The sequence below is a fragment of the Sander lucioperca genome, chromosome 22 (genome assembly GCF_008315115.2).
Source record: "Sander lucioperca isolate FBNREF2018 chromosome 22, SLUC_FBN_1.2, whole genome shotgun sequence".
NCBI classification, from domain to species: Eukaryota; Metazoa; Chordata; class Actinopteri; order Perciformes; family Percidae; genus Sander; species Sander lucioperca.
The window spans coordinates 12,923,288-12,940,403 of NC_050194.1; the positions used below are offsets into that span (position 1 = coordinate 12,923,288).

A 17,116-nucleotide genomic window follows, 5' to 3' on the forward strand; every position below is an offset into this window, starting at 1 on the left:
TTCTCTTGTGTGAGGAATTAGCATTTTCTGATGTATCTGGATTTTTTATTAACTAATTTCTCTCGCAGGCTAATTAGGGAAGGCGAGCCAGTTTGGCTTTGCTGCAAGGTGAATTAACAGTAATGGGGAGGAAACTAGAAGGCATAGACTCATCAAATGTGATTTATTTTCAATGAAGACAAAAACTAGTTGTAAAAAAACCCTGCTTGAGGTACCTTTTTGAAAAAAATTGTTTAATTTCACATTTAAAGTCTCGCGTCTGCTTTTTATCCTCTCTGATTGCGTCCGTCAGTCGACATTCCCCGTCTCCGCCTGTCTTTTTCAACTAGAGCGGGCATCCATTCACATCCATCCACCTGTCCGTCACAATCAGCTGATCATTTATGTCCTTGCATTTCCATTTCTTGTCTTGTCTTTTGCTCTGTGTTACAGTCACATCCTCTCATTCGCCCATCTGTCCTTCCTGATCCTACATTTCATTTTCTGATTCGTTGAGTTTTATCCTTCTCCAGGTTCCTGAGTGCGCTGGCAGTGCTGGCGGAGCGTCCGGAGCTGGTGGAGAGGGTGATGATCACTAGGACCATCTGCCCGGAGGGGGCCTACCAGGTTCGGTTGTGTAAAGACGGGACGTGGACGACTGTACTGGTGGACGACATGCTGCCCTGCGACGACTATGGCTACCTCCTCTTCTCCCAGGTCAGGCATGAAGAGAGGGCTGAGGGAAGCCTTGGAGGGAGGGATCTAGGGGAAGAAGTAGTCTCGCATTGCCAGACCTTCCTCCACAGCGCTACGCAGGAAGGTCTGGCTAGTCCACATAGCATTACGGGATAGGAGAAAAACAAGCTCTGGTTTATTGACATTTCTTCACACATCACAATCGTCTTGGGCGCTGCTAAGCTCGGCACGGAGCCGCTGCAAAATAGCCTCGGGAAGGAACTTGTTTTGGTGGAACGTGTACGTTCAAAAGTTGTTTTAGTCGTGCGAGAGAAAACTCAGATTGGACAGATAGTCTAGCTAGCTGTCTGGATTTACCCTGCAGAGATCTGAGGAGAAGTTAACCATAGTCCTCATAAATCCACCAGAGTTTAAAATTCCAACACAAAGGAAGCAGAAGGAAACGGACGAAAAGACATGCATCCGGCGGAACTTCCTGCGGCACTGGAGCAGTCCCGGAAGTGGGACGTCGTGGATATAGACTAGGGAAGAAGTAATGGATGAGAAAATAGATGCTCATTGATATTTAGTCAACAAGTGTCAAAGGTTGCATGGACACTGCAGAATAGATAGAGGAGGTTTAGGTAGATGTAATGTTTGTCCTCTTCCAGGTCAGAGAAGATAGATAGGTAATACATAAAGATGGCCAAAACAATGTTATCATACAGTAGAGACAATGCAGAATATTCACCCTCTAACATGCTTTTATATTCACTCACACTATTGTTACCCTTAAAGGAACTCCACACATCAAAGTGTGTGTTGGGGAGTACTACTGCATATGTGAAAAAAGCTTTCTGTGGCTCCAGAGATTTTAAAATTAAAACAATCCGGGTCTGTCAGCGGTCGAGCGGCATTGTGGGTAATCTAGGCCATGCAGCCCATCTTGTTAAAGAAATGCAATGCTAAATTGGTGTGGTGCTCTTCTAAAGGCAGTATATTAGACATATATACTCTCTGATTTATCAGTAAGCAGGGCATCCATATGTTGCTTTAGACTATTAGCCTTGGGTCATCAGAATCGCCTCGTCGATGGAGTTGCAGCCTAACATCAGTGTAATTTTAACTATGTTAACTTCAAGCTAATTCATTTTCCAGCTTTTTATCTCAAGCATGTCCCAAAGGACCCCACAGAGGAGGATTGTACCTGGAGGTCTAATAAATCAACAGTCAATTACAGGACAAATGTAATGTGCAAAAGTATTGCATTATGCAACAAATAAAACACTGGGAAGCAACAACAACGCAGAGAGACATACTGAGACATACGTAAAACGTATCATACCTTATTTACATAATGTTGTTAAGACGACCTGGCACTGCCAACCTTACATCTCAAAGTAGACAAGGAAAAACAAAGGTAATAGAAGGACACAATGTTAAGTGTTCACCTTTCAACATTTGAGTCACAGCCAACAGGTTCAGAGCCAACACTTCAAAACGAGCCCCACAACAAACACACCATCCTGTTACACGTGAGCTTTCCTCATGACTGAGACATGACTCTCCCTCTTTCTTTCCTCCTTCTCTTTCCCATCGCTCCAGGCTCAGAGGAAGCAGTTATGGGTGGCGCTTATTGAAAAGGCCCTGGCCAAACTCCATGGCTCCTACTTTGCCCTGCAGGCAGGGCGCGCCATCGAGGGCCTAGCCACGCTGACGGGGGCGCCTTGTGACTCCCTGATGCTCCAGGTCAGCTCCACCAACCCTCGGGAGGAACCCATCGACACCGACCTCATCTGGGCCAAGATGCTCAGCTCCAAGGAGGCTGGGTAAGAGAAGGAGTGGATCTTCACTGGTCTCACGATTCGATTCAATTACGATTATCCCGTCAACGACTCGAATCGATTCGATATCACGATGCATCCCCTCCTGGTTTTCATCAACAAATTCAAGCAGTCAGATATATATGAGCTCCCCTTTTTATTGTATCTGCTCTTAAAAAAAGACACTTCCTGAATGTAGCGTAGAGTCTGAACACAGCAGACAGCTACGGTGGCCGACAGGGGCAAACGCCCCGCAACTTAAGAAACACATGCAAATAGACAAAACACAAGCAATTTAAGAAAACATCTTCATTAATTTGACAACACATGCGCAGCATTCAGCAAATGCGCTGCAAATACACACAACACAACCAAATACATAAACGCACTGCAAATACACACAACACAACCAAATACATAAACGCGCTGCAAATAAAAAACGATGCAAAAAGAAAAGCACAAAAAACCCGAAAATAAATGCAACAAAAAAACACTGCATCCAGATTACACAACGGAAGTTCTCCAGGCTTCTAGAGGGAGCGGCTAAGTGGAACAGCTGGATTTTCGCCCCCTCGGGGAGAGAGCGCGCTGCCTTTTTATTAGAGTCGGGTATGGCTGCAGCCTATATATATATACAGTCTATGCTCCCGTCTCATGCCCTCCCGGCTGGTGCCATCCCTGAGCTTCGGCTTTTCAAAATAAAAGCTTGCATCTGGTCCGCTATGTGTTTGTACTTTGGTGTGTTGGATGTTTGTGAACTAAACAGTATGGCAATCATACTAATGAATACAATAACTTTTTCAGCAGATGTCTTACTTACAACACGTTGGGGTTAGCAAAGCAGTTTTGTGTTTATATGTGCAGGCGGGATTTATTCACTTTGATAAATCCCACGGTAAATTGGCTAGTTTACTAAACAGGGAGGGACTATAAATCCTGTCTGTTTTTAGTTTTTTGTATTTCATGAGCGAATTGCTCCACAATATGAATACAGATTGATCACTTATTTTGTTGGTAACCGTTGTTGTATAATCACAATATTACACTTGAGGAGGCCTACACTTCAGTGATGCGCCTTTCAGACCTCGAAATTAAACCCTCTCATGTGGCTTAAACAAACGTTAAACGTTGATGCAGTTTTAAATGTTTTATCACCACGAGTTTACAGACGTCTCTGCTGATTGAGTATCACCTGTGACCTGAGCCGAGACACACCCACCAAACGAGAGAAAACAGATCTCAAACATAGACTTCATATTTACAGTCTATCATCTCAAAGCAGTGGCACACCGTTCTCTCTCTCTCTCTCTCTCTCTCTCTCTCTCTCTCTCTCTCTCTCCCCCCGTGGGGTTGAAAATTAAGCTGTTCCACTAGCTGCTCCCTCTAGAGGCCTGGAGAACTTCAGTTGTGTAATCTGGATGCAGCGTTTTTTTGTTGCATTTATTTTCGGGTTTTGTGTGCTTTTCTTTTTGCATCGTTTTTTATTTGCAGTGCGTTTATGTATTTGGTTGTGTTGTGATATTTGCAGTGCGTTTGCTGAATGCTGCACATGTGTTGTCAAATTAATGAAGATGTTTTCTTAATTTGCTTGTGTTTTGTCTATTTGCATGTGTTTTCTTAAGTTGCGGGGCGTTTGCCCCCTGTCGGCCACCGTAGATAACAGACAAAAGGCAAAAACAAAAAAGCAGCAACCGGAAAATCAACAAGCAACATCAGTAGGCAATAATCGATTATCGTCTGTCACGGCATCGTCCATGCAGAATCGTCCAGGTCCGCATCGCGATGCATTGATGCCACGATTAATTTCAACACCCCTAATGGGCGGGAAGGAACATTGTCCTCGCTGGCTTTGCTTTCCACTTTTTAACCATCCTTGTGTTAATATAATTCTCCACTGTGTCCTGTTAAATAACAACAAAAAACATACATAAACAATAGATTGTTTTTGTCTTGTACAGTACAGGTAACAGACAAAATAATAAATAGTAACAGTGGATCAACAACTACAAACACTAAGGTGTTATAAAACTACAAACGCACTGAATGCCAATTAGTAGCATATGCCAGTAATAAAAGAGGTCTGGTAATCAGCACTTTGATATGTGCGCTTTCAAAGCAACATGAGACAACTAACAGAACTCCAAAAGGGACAAATTATCTGTCGCCAAACTGAAGGTCCATCTGTCAGAAAACCTGTGATATTATTCAATATATCAAAGGGGAACGGCCTGGGAAATCATGATAAGTGCTGCATCAGCAAAGAAGGAGCATCAGACAGAATATGAAATCAGATTAACAGGTATATATAACTGACATTTGTGTTTCGTTGTTTGTCTGTAACTCTGTGTAGTGCTGCCAAAAGTATGAGATTTTCATTTTGAGGCTCTCCTGGTTAAACAAAGACTAAATAAGTAAAGAAATAATTAACAAGATTAGCCATTCGAAGCGAAAGAAGCACAAATGTTGACAAGTTTGTTTCCTTTACGTTATCTTTGTTACAGAAAAATGGAATTAAAGGTGCACTATGAGTTCCTGCATGACTTGCATGACGTTCCAAGTAAATACCAAACAAAACAGAGCAAGCTCGCCCCTCCCCCCCATGTTTCCGTAAAGGCCGTTTTACAGTCGCCGCATCCGAGCTTGCGCGGGCCAATGTGACATCAAAATGATGTAGATCTCGCTGGCACGCCAGGATTTTAAGTGCGTGACCGGAGGGCGCACCACTCTTATTTTTTTCAGCGGCGTGCGACAAAGCGGAAACAGGAGGCATGAACGAGCTCGAGGGTAACCGGATGCCAGGACTCTCAGAGTGACTGCTAGTCTCTCTTGTAAACTTACTGGGTTAAGATGAGTTCTTTTATGGCGAATGAAAGGCGTGATCCGACAAAGTAGGTCATCGAATCAAATCGAAGCATTGACGTCAGTGCTGCTGCCAGTTCTGCCGTTGTTTACTTTTTTCTTCTTCTTCTAGTCGGTAGAAAGAGCAAAGTCGGTAGCCTTTCCTCATTAGCGCCACCTCTGTTCAGGAGAAGACTGCAGCTAGTGTCGCGACCACCACGCGGGAGTATAAACAGTTACGGGGCTCCTGTGACGTCACACTGGCGCTCGACAGGTCGGCTGCGGCTAGTATACCGCACGTTTAGCTGTCATGACTAACTGACAAACTGTCACTAACCCCCACCCCTCCCCCAACCATCTTGTCTGTGATTGGCTGGAACGTGGTGTTGTATTTTGGTGCGCAGCCTGTGCCCCTAGTGTTTGTTTGACGTTTACGACCCCTGTGTTGTCTCCCGAGACCGGGCTTTTTCACAGTGTGTTCAGGGGGCAGACAGCTAGCGGATCAAGGAGAGATGCCTACGATTTGAGACAAAAATGAAATTGCGCTGCAACCATGCAGGAACTCATAGTGCACCTTTTTAAGAAATAATTTGCAAACGTTAATGTTTCCTGATGCTATTCTAGTGAATCCTACAATGACTGTGTGTTGCCCATGTCTGTTAGGTTTCTGATGGGTGCATCTTGTGGAGGAGGCAACATGAAGGTAGACGACACTGTCTATGAGTCTCTGGGTCTGCGGCCTCGACATGCCTATTCCATCCTAGACGTCCGAGATGTCCAGGGTTACAGGTATGAAGGAATGTGAACTAGAGTGATAACCTGCCTCTTGTTCTGTGAGTTCTTCTAGTTTCATTGCTTTTCCCCATCCGGATTTCTCTTTGAACATCTATCAATCTGCTATATCTCCCTCCAGTACATCTATCATGTCTTGGTAACCGAACAGTATAGTAGACTTTTAAGAGAAACATAAAATTAGTGAAACAAATGAAATGACCATCTGTACTAAGCTGCAAAATGTGAGGACATGAATGTCACATTCATTCAATGTGAGGCGACTGACAGTAGGAGCTCCTCCACGGCTCGAATAGGCATGACATTCTCCCGAGTGAATCATCAGTTCAAAAGATTAACAGCTGCGCTACAAAATATCAGCTTCCTTGATTTAAAAAGTCAAAGGTACAACACTGTACATAACACAAAAAAGGGGAGAAGTTAACCATGACTCCCAACACTGCATTTTGCAATCAATTCAATTTGTAATTCTGGGACCTATTTTTGGATGAATCCAGCAACTAAGGAATTTGTGTTTTGTTCACAACTGTAACAACAAAGGATTAGAATTCACTCTTGCTCCCACTTCTCCATAGCAATGCCGGCCAAGGCTCATCGGTACTGTAGTATTTAGAGGCTTGCCGTGCTAAAATCTGATATCTCACAAACGTTTTAAATAATTAACACTGGAGGCCGTAACATAACCTATTTGATCAAAACATTAGCTGTGAGAGTTCTGTGTTTCTGTGTTAACCAACATATCATAAAAAAGACAAATTTTAAATTTGGGAATACAAAACGGGGAAAAACACTTTGCAACTCTATACGTGCCATTCCCCTTACAAAATACTTTTAGTTTCCCTTTAATTCCTCCAATCCCTTCTACTTCTCTCATTCATGACTGTTGTAGATTTTATAATCGAAAGCAATGAATCATACAGTAGGTTTCACTGGCATGGGCTGGTGGGTGTATTTCATGGAAAGAAACCATGTCTTAAATATTTTGTTTACTCATTAAAATATATAAGCGTCCTTGGTTAAGAATGGATTGAACAGATGCACACTCTGTGAAGGTGCTTATTGAATGATTCATAGGTTAATGGGTTAGAGGATGAATGCCAGTAGAGAACAGGTGCACGCCTGTTCAATTTGATCACTTGGATCAGCATTGTGGGTCCACACAATGGTGGCTTCTTCTGTCCTACCTGCGAGAGGAGGTTGTGAGTAGCTGTAAATCCCAGATGTAATTTGCTCAAGAGCTCCACACATCCGCTTTAATTTACTGCCATAAAGCAATCCGAGTGGAAGATTGGGCCACAGAAATGAGTTGGAGTCCTCCTGCTAGGAGCCGGAAGAGATGAAAAGCAGCATGGTAACAGCACATCACCTGCCCCTTTTCTTTTTTCTTTTTTTTTTTGGAAAGTGGGGACTCTCCAATATGGTTTTCCATTATGCCTCTCAGGTTTCTCACTGTAGTGAGGAGGCAGTAAAATGAAATGGGTTGTTAAAAAGTAGGCAATGATCCATAAGAGGAGCAATATGAGTCTGCAGAGATGGGGATACCGCGTCAACTGAAAGCTGTTGTCACTCTCGCTGTGGTCTGCGTTTGGCTCTCCCTTTCTGTCCGTCATCTTCCTCCCCTAACTGTCACTCTTTGGCCGCGCTTCAGGTTGCTGCGGCTGCGTAACCCGTGGGGTCGCTTCTCGTGGAACGGCAGCTGGTCGGACGAGTGGGCGGACTGGCCGCAGCACCTGCGTCACGAGCTGATGGCTCATGGCAGCAGCGAGGGAGTCTTCTGGATGGAGTACAGCGACTTTATAAAGTAAGAACCGTGTTTACAGAGTATTTAATTGCAATTGTGTATCTGTTTTGGTTTGTTTAGGAAACAGTGGGCTTATTTACCAGCATATATGCAACCACAATGGCATCACAAAATCTTTAATCCACAAGTTCCTCATTTGTAGCCCATGTACTTGCACTTACTTCTAAGCAGCTGTTAAGAGGAGCAAATGTCAAAGCTAAACAGGTGAAATATGTGTATATAATATAATATAAATGACCGTTAATTGTGCTATGATGGACACACGTGATGTGCTAAAAAGTGTTGGATAGTTCAGTAATCTCATATGTAATCTGAAATATGTGTATATAATATAATATAAATGACCGTTAATTGTGCCATGATGGACGCACGTGATGTGCTAAAAAGTGTCGGATAGTAATCTCATGCCTTTGTGGATTTTGTATTGAAACCAAATTAATTTTTTGTGTGTCATTGTGTTTTGTTGACAAGTACGTCATGCACTGGTTCCCACACCATGGTGTTATTATGGAATTGTTTTTTGTGTGGTTGCTTTGGTTGCCAAGGATTTGGCATGCAGAGGCTTAGACTTGTAATGGCTCTCAGTGTGTTTTGTCATATTACATTAATCCTGTCATTCAATCACACACAGCATCAAGTATTGTCTGGCGTTTTTCTAGCTGTTTTTGTACATGACTATTTTTTTGGCCGGCAACCTTGTGGAGGTCAGTAAACACTGATGCCTGTAACAGCTTGATTGAAAAGTCATCTGAAACACAATAGGGAGTTGTTGCCTGGCTGGGACTGCCCTAAAAACATAACTGACTGAACCCTAAGGTTAGAAAAAAATAAACATGAATGAAAACCAAAACTGAATAACAGCCAAATCTGTGTGACCTGCAAACAAAAGTGTTTATATTTTGTGTAAATACCATGATTTGACACGACCAAGAAGTTACCTTGTGCACAGGACCGCACTTGCCTCGAAAAGGTTTTTTCTTACTGGCAGCAAACAATCTGATCAGTGGGCATTGTCACAAAGTCCACCAGGTTAGTAAGTTCACTGAAAGATAAATGATGTGCGTATCAGACTGTTATTCATGTCCCTCGTGTCTAACAAAATAAGAGTCGCTATAAGTCCAAAGGGATCGATGTGGCTGTCTTCCAGAACAACTCAAACCTGAAAAATGTGTGCGGCCTAGACCAGAATCCTATCTGTCTTCTGACTGTTTATTGTTTTCTCTGACAGACAAATAATCTCTCAGCAGCTTTGTTTTATATGACAAACCTACAGCATGCGCATGCCTACGCTTGTTGGTCAGCTTGTGGGACAAATATCAAGGCCCTTATATTGACTCAAGTGGACAAATAGATGATGATGCTGATTATTAATAACATTTCAGAAATATTTCACTAAAAACTAAGTGAATTCTAAGAAACAAAAGATTTTAACAGCAGACATATTTTTTTCTCTAAGCTTCAGCATGCCCCCCTTTTTTTTCCAGATAGTCAAGAAGACAAAAGTAAGATGTAAGAAAGTTGTCAGTGCGAGGTTAGGAAGTGATGAAACAGTGAAAAACAGACTGAAAGGGAGGAAGAAAATGTCTCTTGGGGGCTCTGTCTTTGAAGGAGGAGGTCTGACATGTTAGCAAGGTAAATGGTGTTTGTACGGCAGCACCCTCAGAGGCTATGCTGATATTAAAGAGTTCCTTGTGATGCATACAGATCGACTTAGCTCATGACAGGGGGAGAGCAGCCGGTCAAATTGTTGGTGTCTCAGAAGAACGCGTCCTTTTCAGGACTTTCTGTTGATGCTATATGCTAAAGAAGGCTCTATCCTCTCATCCATCTCCTCCCACAGGTACTTTGACTCAGTGGACATCTGTAAGATCCACTCAGACTGGCAGGAGGTGAGGCTACAGGGATGCTTCCCTAGCAAGGCCAGCGGGCCGGTCACCGTCACTTCCCTCACCGTGCTGGAGAGAACGGCATTAGAGTTTGCTCTCTTCCAGGAGGGAAGCAGGTAAATAGGACAGCCCTTCCTCCCCTTCTGTTTTTTTGTTCCATCCTTACCGTTGTTTGCGCTAACCCGTTCATCCCCTCTCCCTCTCCAGGCGGTCGGACACAGCCGACAGCCACCTACTGGACCTGTGCATCATGGTGTTTCGTGCCTCTTTCGGCAGCGGCAACAAGCTGACTCTGGGCCGCCTGTTGGCCCACAGCAAGCGGGCGGTGAAGAAGTTTGTTGGTTGTGATGTGATGCTGGAGCCGGGGGAGTATGCTGTTGTCTGCTGCGCCTTCAACCACTGGCAGATGAATGTCAGCGGAGCGGAAGGTCCACCCACGCCGGGTAGGTGCACAGATACAATATGCACAAGCAATGCTTTTGTTGCTTTTTACTGCGTATGAATGTTTGCCCAGTTCATCCATACCCGTAACCCTGTTCAGCATACAGCAGTAGGTACTTATATTAAAGCACATTTCTGTCTTGCAGTCTCCAGTCCGACCAGCGCAGCAGCACGGCGGCCCAGCCAAGACTTCCCCGGCTACATCCTTGCTATCTACAGCTCGCGACAGGTGATGGTGGAGCAAGTGGAGGCGATGGCCACCACGTTGGCCGACGCCATCATCCTCCTCACGGAAAACAAAGGCGAAAGACACGAGGTGAGACACATGTATACACTCGCTCAAACAGGGAATAAGCACACTTGTCTCTGGCCCCTGTCTCTCTGTCTCACACCTACACACACACACACACACACAGTGTTTGAGTATAATGCTTGTAAAGCCAGAGAACGCTTGCCACTTTGAGAGAACACTTTAGATTTTCTTAGCAGAGTCCCAAATCCTATTCTGCCTTTACCTGTGCAAGTATGTGTGCATCTCTCCCACACACACATACATACACACACATACACACACACACACACACACACACACACACACACACACACACACACACACACACACACACACATAGCCGCTCACACCCAAGGAAGCAAATTATTCTGGCTCTCCTGAACAGCGCTTTACTGAAAGTGCTGTCACATTGGCTGGTATTTTAGAGAATGACAGAGCTTTTTAAACACTTGAGATCATCTTTGTTAAATCATTCAGGTGGGCCAAGCACTCAGGAGTGCATGGCAGCCACTAAACTGAACAGTAGTGTTTTAATATGGTTAAAAAAATATTTTTTTGGTGAGGGAGATTTGTGCAGTAATTTGAGCTGCCATGAAACAAGTGATTTGTATTATGAGCACATAAATGTGTTGCTGACAGATATGTTTTAGGTGCAGTGGAATTACTGGATTCTGTTACTGGTTCATTGGACAGCAGCTAAATGACTAAATGGCTAAAGCAGTTTAGCTGCACCTGTATTCACTTTGTTATAATTACAGGCCCCTAAAGAGAGATCAGCAGCCCCTGCATGAGAGATGAAAGTCATCTCGCCTTCAGGAGGAGTTGTTATTGTGAATGCAGTATTAAAAGCATTTTAACACTATAGGGATGCACCTTTCCAATGCAACTACATAATAGATGGACAGCAGAATATTTTTCAGCCATCGGTCCATCAAAAGACCAAGGCGTTTTAAGTGTTATACAAGCAGATTGCTGATAGTGGTCTCGGTAGCTCAGAATGCACTGCAGCCACAAGATATATGTAAAAACTGCTGCTTTCCTGCTCACATTTCTGTGTTTCCCTGTGTGCTCTTAGGGCCGTGAGGGCATGACGTGCTACTACCTGACCCATGGCTGGGCGGGGCTCATCGTGGTGGTGGAGAACCGCCATCCCAAATACTACCTCCACGTCTCCTGTGACTGCACTGACAGCTTCAATGTGGTGTCGACGCGCGGCAGCCTCAAGACCATCGACAGCGTACCGCCTTTGCACAGGTACACACACACACACACACACACACACACACACGTATCTTATTCTCTCTCTCTCTTCCTCACATACACACAACTCTGAAGGTCTTTTTTCATCAAGCTATATTTCACCTTGGAAGAAAAACAAAATAGATTGCAAGTGATGAGATTAAATGCTTTGGAAACATTTGGTACAGGTGCAGCAAACATCCACCCATTTAGAAGATTATATCTGTACACACATACACACTTCTATAAACGTCAGTGATCCCAGAGGATTAGCGCTCCGTATTTCATTATAATCATACTTAGGCTGGTCTCAGCACTGTTACAACTGCCTTTGTTTTCTGTCGGTCCCCATTGTTATTTGCCCATTAAAGCCAATGATTTAAAGACCTGAAGAATAGTGCATGTTCAATGCTCATAGACACCTATGTAATGCAGCACGGTGGAGCTGTTCACACACCATTAGGTTTATCTGAAGTTTTTTTGGACCTCTACTGTGTGAATGTTTCACTCGTATAGACACATTACAGCACACATTATTGTCAGTTTACGACCTTATCACCTCAAAGTTATGTCCCACATAATGGCAAACTGTAAAATGTCTAACAAGACTATTGTCAGTTCACTTGATAAAAAACAATCTGCTGCAATATCAGTCTTATTTTCTGATGTTCTTACTCACTTGCTGTTATACAATCAGTTTATAGGCGCAAGCATTTTGCAGGCAGGTAATGATATTCAGGATTCTCTCTGGGGTGTGCTTTCTGTGGCCGTGTTACCTCATCTTGTTCTCTAAATAGACTGAATCCAAAAGACAAACTGCTCTAGAGTGCTGACGAAGCAACATGTCTTCCTCCAATTCTAGCTCTAACTTTGCTGACTAGCTAACAAGCAGTTCCAATAGCAGTGGCATACTTAGGGACTGTACAATAAGTATTAGCCAGAAGAAAAAAGGAGGCGGAAGGAGGGATGTCTGACTTTTTTGGTAGACTTTTTTTTTCTAATCCCAGAGTTTATTTTTCTTCCCTTGTGAGATTTATTATTTAAAAAAAGATCGTTACATCAAAAAGATCTAAACTAATTCATATATATTTTGATCATGTGGGGAACAAAATTTGATTTCATCATCAGCAGCCTGTTCCTGGTTCACTCTTTAGATAACTGTAATAACCATTGCTTTAGCAGCTCTTTATTTGAAATTTGAGAGTAGCTGTATTTTCACCATGTCCCTATGTTTGCCATAAATATATTATTTTGAGATATTAAGGCAGGGTATTGCAGTTTTGGAAGATTTTATTATAATTTAAGCTGGGGAGGGCCTTGCTTTTTCAGTCATTTTCATACAGTCCCTTACTTCCCTTCACCATACACAATGCACAACAGAGAAAATACCATACTTGTATTCAGAATGATGCGTTATCTGCCTTAACTGAAGCCAGAAAGGACTTGAACTGGAACCGCTCATGTTTTTTCCCCCAACACTCTCTTGTCTCCCCCTGCAGGCAGGTGCTGGTGGTGCTTTCACAGCTGGAAGGAAATGCCGGTTTCTCCATCACCCACCGCCTGGCTCACCGCAAGGCAGCCCAGGCCTCCCTGGGAGACTGGACCCCCACCAAGGCCACCCACTGCCCCCAGCTCACTGCGGACATTGATGGCCTGCACCGGCCCAGGCCGCTATGACCACCGCCCACTATCTCCCATACACACACAGACTATATCCAATGAACTGTCAGACGACTGGAAAACCAGGCAAGGGAGGGCGAGTGGTGTGTGCAGCCCTAAAAGGTGGAGAAAGATGTGTATTTGTGTGTCTTTTTTTAGATGAACACACACCTGAATGTAAAGCATAAATAGGCAGCATTTATGTGCTGTCCTCCTAATGCTCCATAAATGCTTTCATCCGGCCCTTACGAGCTCTCTTCCTTGCCAAGTGGATGTGCCATGTCAGGATGAACTGAGGGAAGCGGGCCATGCGGAGTGACCTGGACTTACTCACAAAACAATGTTTCACCCGGGCACCGAACATGATCCAGTTCAGACTACTTCAAATTCTGGATGTTTTTGGTACGAGCGCTGTACGTGGAACGGATGTCACGACCTGAGTTTCGTATGCTTGGAGACGACCCTGCTTTCTTCACAGAAGTCAGGGTGGAGTGCCCTAACTACTGAGCCATTTTCCAGCCCACAAACTTTGAGCCAATCACCCGCAGCGATCAGACACTTACCCCCTATGTCGTCCACAAGGACAGCTCACAAAGCAGGAGACTTCATGGGGGGGGGTTTTACCTCGCCCAGCCCTCAGTACGGTACTTGACGAGCCAACACAATAATCTAGTTTTACTCATAGTCATACATGTTTATTTTTATTTTTTATTCAATACAATACACGTTGGTCTTACTTGTTTTATACACGGTCTTTGTTGTCGTCTTGTCCATATTTGTGTTTTTGAGGTCGTAGAAAAAGCCATCATTCATACAGTACTGTCTGTCCCCAGTCTCCATCCTCACCGCAGTGCTGTGTAGCGCTCTCTCTAACTCAGGACCAAACCCATGATTTGTAGGGTGAGCTGGAGTCAAGCAAAAACCTCAAGCTGATGTTGTGGCAGGTGTACGGTGCCCAGATAGCTGGATTATCATCTTTCTGTAAGCACTTTACGAGCCAAACTGTGGTGTAGAGGGGAGTGTTGTGATTGGGAGGTTTTATCTTGTGAAATACTGACACGTGATAGAATTCCTTCCCGAGTGTTTCGATAGACTAACATCCAATTTTGGCTTTTTTTCCCTACAGAGAAATCACTGTACCTCCTTTATTCCTTCCTCTTACTTACTTTAACTCATTTTTTTATTCCGTCTCAAATTGGGGTCTAACCGCTGGAGGCGAGTCATTATATGACCAGCTTTGTAGATCGGGCATGCTTGCGTTTCTCATCCAATTCAGCAGTCACTTTATTTCTATACACTTGGGGAGCGACTCCCCTTTTTAGATGTTGAATGCTGCTTCTTGCACTCTTGGATTGTGACACACCAAAAAGTTGTGTCTGATCTTTTTAGTTTTTGGGCATATCGCCTTTAATCAGACTTGAAAGGAGAGAGAGAGAGAGAGAGAGAGGGGGAAGACACGCAGGAAACCGCCGCAGGTCGGATTCAAACCCTGGGCCTCTGCATCGAGGAACAAACCTCGTCATATGGGCACGCGCTCTACCAACTGAGCTACCCGAGCGCCCGTGTCTGATTTTTTTTGGTACTAAAGATCAGTGTCTATTTGTCACACATAGCCAGTATTTTGGATTTACACTTGAGTGTACTTAGGGAGTACCAGAGGAGCTAGTTGCTGTTTGAATAGACACTCTGCCAAAGGAGCTGCCGAGTTTACTTTGGGAGGTCAGGGGACCATTTTTGTTTGCTTGGGTGCGGCGCGAGCATCTGGGCCATCCTCCCACAAGAATACACCCACCGCATATTAGCGACAGCACAGAGTCCTTTTGTAATAACAAATTACAATTTTGTCAGTCTGCATGCACACATAACAAGAGAGAGAGGGGACCCCTGAGACATGTTGTGACACAGAAAATAGTTTAGTTTTGTCTGCGTCGTTTCAAAGCATTGGGTTGCCTACAGCAGTTTTACGTAGGTTCCCTTTTAGGGCCCCACACGCCACTTGATCGTTCCAATTTCTTCAGTGTCAAAGCCATTACTCCTGTTTCACTAAGGACCTTTCAGTCCTCACCATAGCAACGTAGATGTTTTATCAGAGAGAGGGGGAAAACTAACGTGGTACTATAGTAACGGGATGGAGTGGGGGACTCCAAGTCAAAGTGGATGTCTTACTATTGTGTAGTGAAATGGAGAAAAACTTGAAAGCTTAGAGCAAAATCGCCGGAGCACTCATACAATGAATGATTGCTTGGTAGAAATTAATGCTTTTTTTGGTTTATCATTTTGAGTCTAAGCGTTAAAGTTCCCACACGACTTGATTCAGTTCAGGTCTATAGCTCAGTGCCCTTGAGTTGGAAGGGTGCTGAAACATGCATCATCTCATGAGCCATGTCCCTTTTGTTGGTAGCGTTGATGGTAAATGGCAGCACTGTACGCTTGCAGTCTTACCTAACTTAACCGCACAACCACGACTGGAAGGCTGTACAACGACGTCTTCAGGACAGCTCGTAAAGAAAACCACTACAGCACAGTAACGTTTCCCATAAAGAAACCTGAAGCTGAAGTAGCTGTAAATATGTTTTCCAAAGAAACAAAATGTGTAGTAATGACCACTTTGAGATGTCCGTCTGCGCTGTGCGAGTGTGTGTGGTCACAGCCAAGCAGCTGTGACCTTTTTTAATTTATTTGTGTAAGTGATTTTCAGGCCTGTTGTCGAATGAATATTGCTCAGTACTGGACCGATGTATGACAGATAAAGGAATGTGATAATTGTATGGCTTTAGTTTTGAGCCCAGAGGGATCAGCTTGACAAAAAAAATTAACCCTGCACTGAAACACCTGCAATGACAAGGCACCTCAAAATTCAGTGTCAATGCTGGATCACTTTACATTAACATGAGATTTTTTTTATTATACTATGTTTTGTCATAATTGTCATTTTGGCTCTTGCTGGTGTCCTATGAACCTACTCCTCTTCTGTGAAGTTGTGGTGGTGACTCTTCTGTGTGTCAGGTGCGCCCCCTGCTGCTGAAGAGGCTGCAGCCAGAGATCAGCTGGTCATTTACAGACCGGCCAACACAACGCCTTTTCTCTCCTCTCCTTTGTCTGGTTCCCTCCTTGTAAATTGTACAGACTGCAAACTTAAGCCACATATAAGATGGAACATGGGAGGGGGGTGTGTGTGTGTGTGTGTGTGTGGGGGGGGGGGGGGGGGGGTAATCAACTGACCCTTTTAAACTTGTAAAAAAAAAAAAGTATTATAAGTAGTACCTAAAACAAATTAAACCTAATGCTGAAAAAAATGGAACTCTGATGAATGTGATATATATTTTATTGATCTTTTTCTGGGAGGGGGATATGAGTATATATGTACAAACATGTATATGTTTAATTGTCAATCTCAGGTTCCGATGGACCAAATAAATTTTTTTAAATGAATGCAGCATTTGTTATTATTATGAACACAGTGTGTTTCCATGTACAAATGTCCAATTAACTACACAGTAACAAAGGCTTTTTGAGTTTGTGACTCACGGAAACTGACAGAATTATGTCAGAGCAGACATTTGTTTTCATTTGTTTCCTGCTCAAGCTTTTGTTTTTGATGAATAATAAGAGCAAGTCCAAGCTTTCAAGCTGCAAATATTAAGTAAGAAAAGCACTAATAAGTGTAAAAGCACAGCCTGATGAAAGGATA

The 17,116-nt window shown here is 43.6% G+C and overlaps 1 protein-coding gene across 3 annotated transcripts in view; it reads left to right on the forward strand.

Annotated features, from left to right (window-relative positions):
* capn15 (calpain 15) overlaps window positions 1–16,618 on the forward strand; it is a 40,529-nt gene extending 23,911 nt beyond the window's left edge. For 2 of the 3 annotated variants that reach the window (XM_031315009.2, XM_031315008.2), the window contains exons 4-12: window positions 513–696; window positions 2,260–2,483; window positions 5,979–6,104; window positions 7,756–7,908; window positions 9,749–9,910; window positions 10,002–10,237; window positions 10,382–10,551; window positions 11,603–11,781; window positions 13,266–16,237. In XM_031315009.2, the coding sequence (XP_031170869.1) occupies window positions 513–696; window positions 2,260–2,483; window positions 5,979–6,104; window positions 7,756–7,908; window positions 9,749–9,910; window positions 10,002–10,237; window positions 10,382–10,551; window positions 11,603–11,781; window positions 13,266–13,443 (1,612 nt within the window). In that variant the 3' untranslated portion in view covers window positions 13,444–16,237. Of the gene's footprint in view, window positions 1–512; window positions 697–2,259; window positions 2,484–5,978; window positions 6,105–7,755; window positions 7,909–9,748; window positions 9,911–10,001; window positions 10,238–10,381; window positions 10,552–11,602; window positions 11,782–13,265; window positions 16,238–16,590 lie in introns of those variants that run through there. The other variant, XR_004896351.1, reaches the window with a different exon arrangement.
* Window positions 16,619–17,116: the final 498 nt, after the last annotated feature.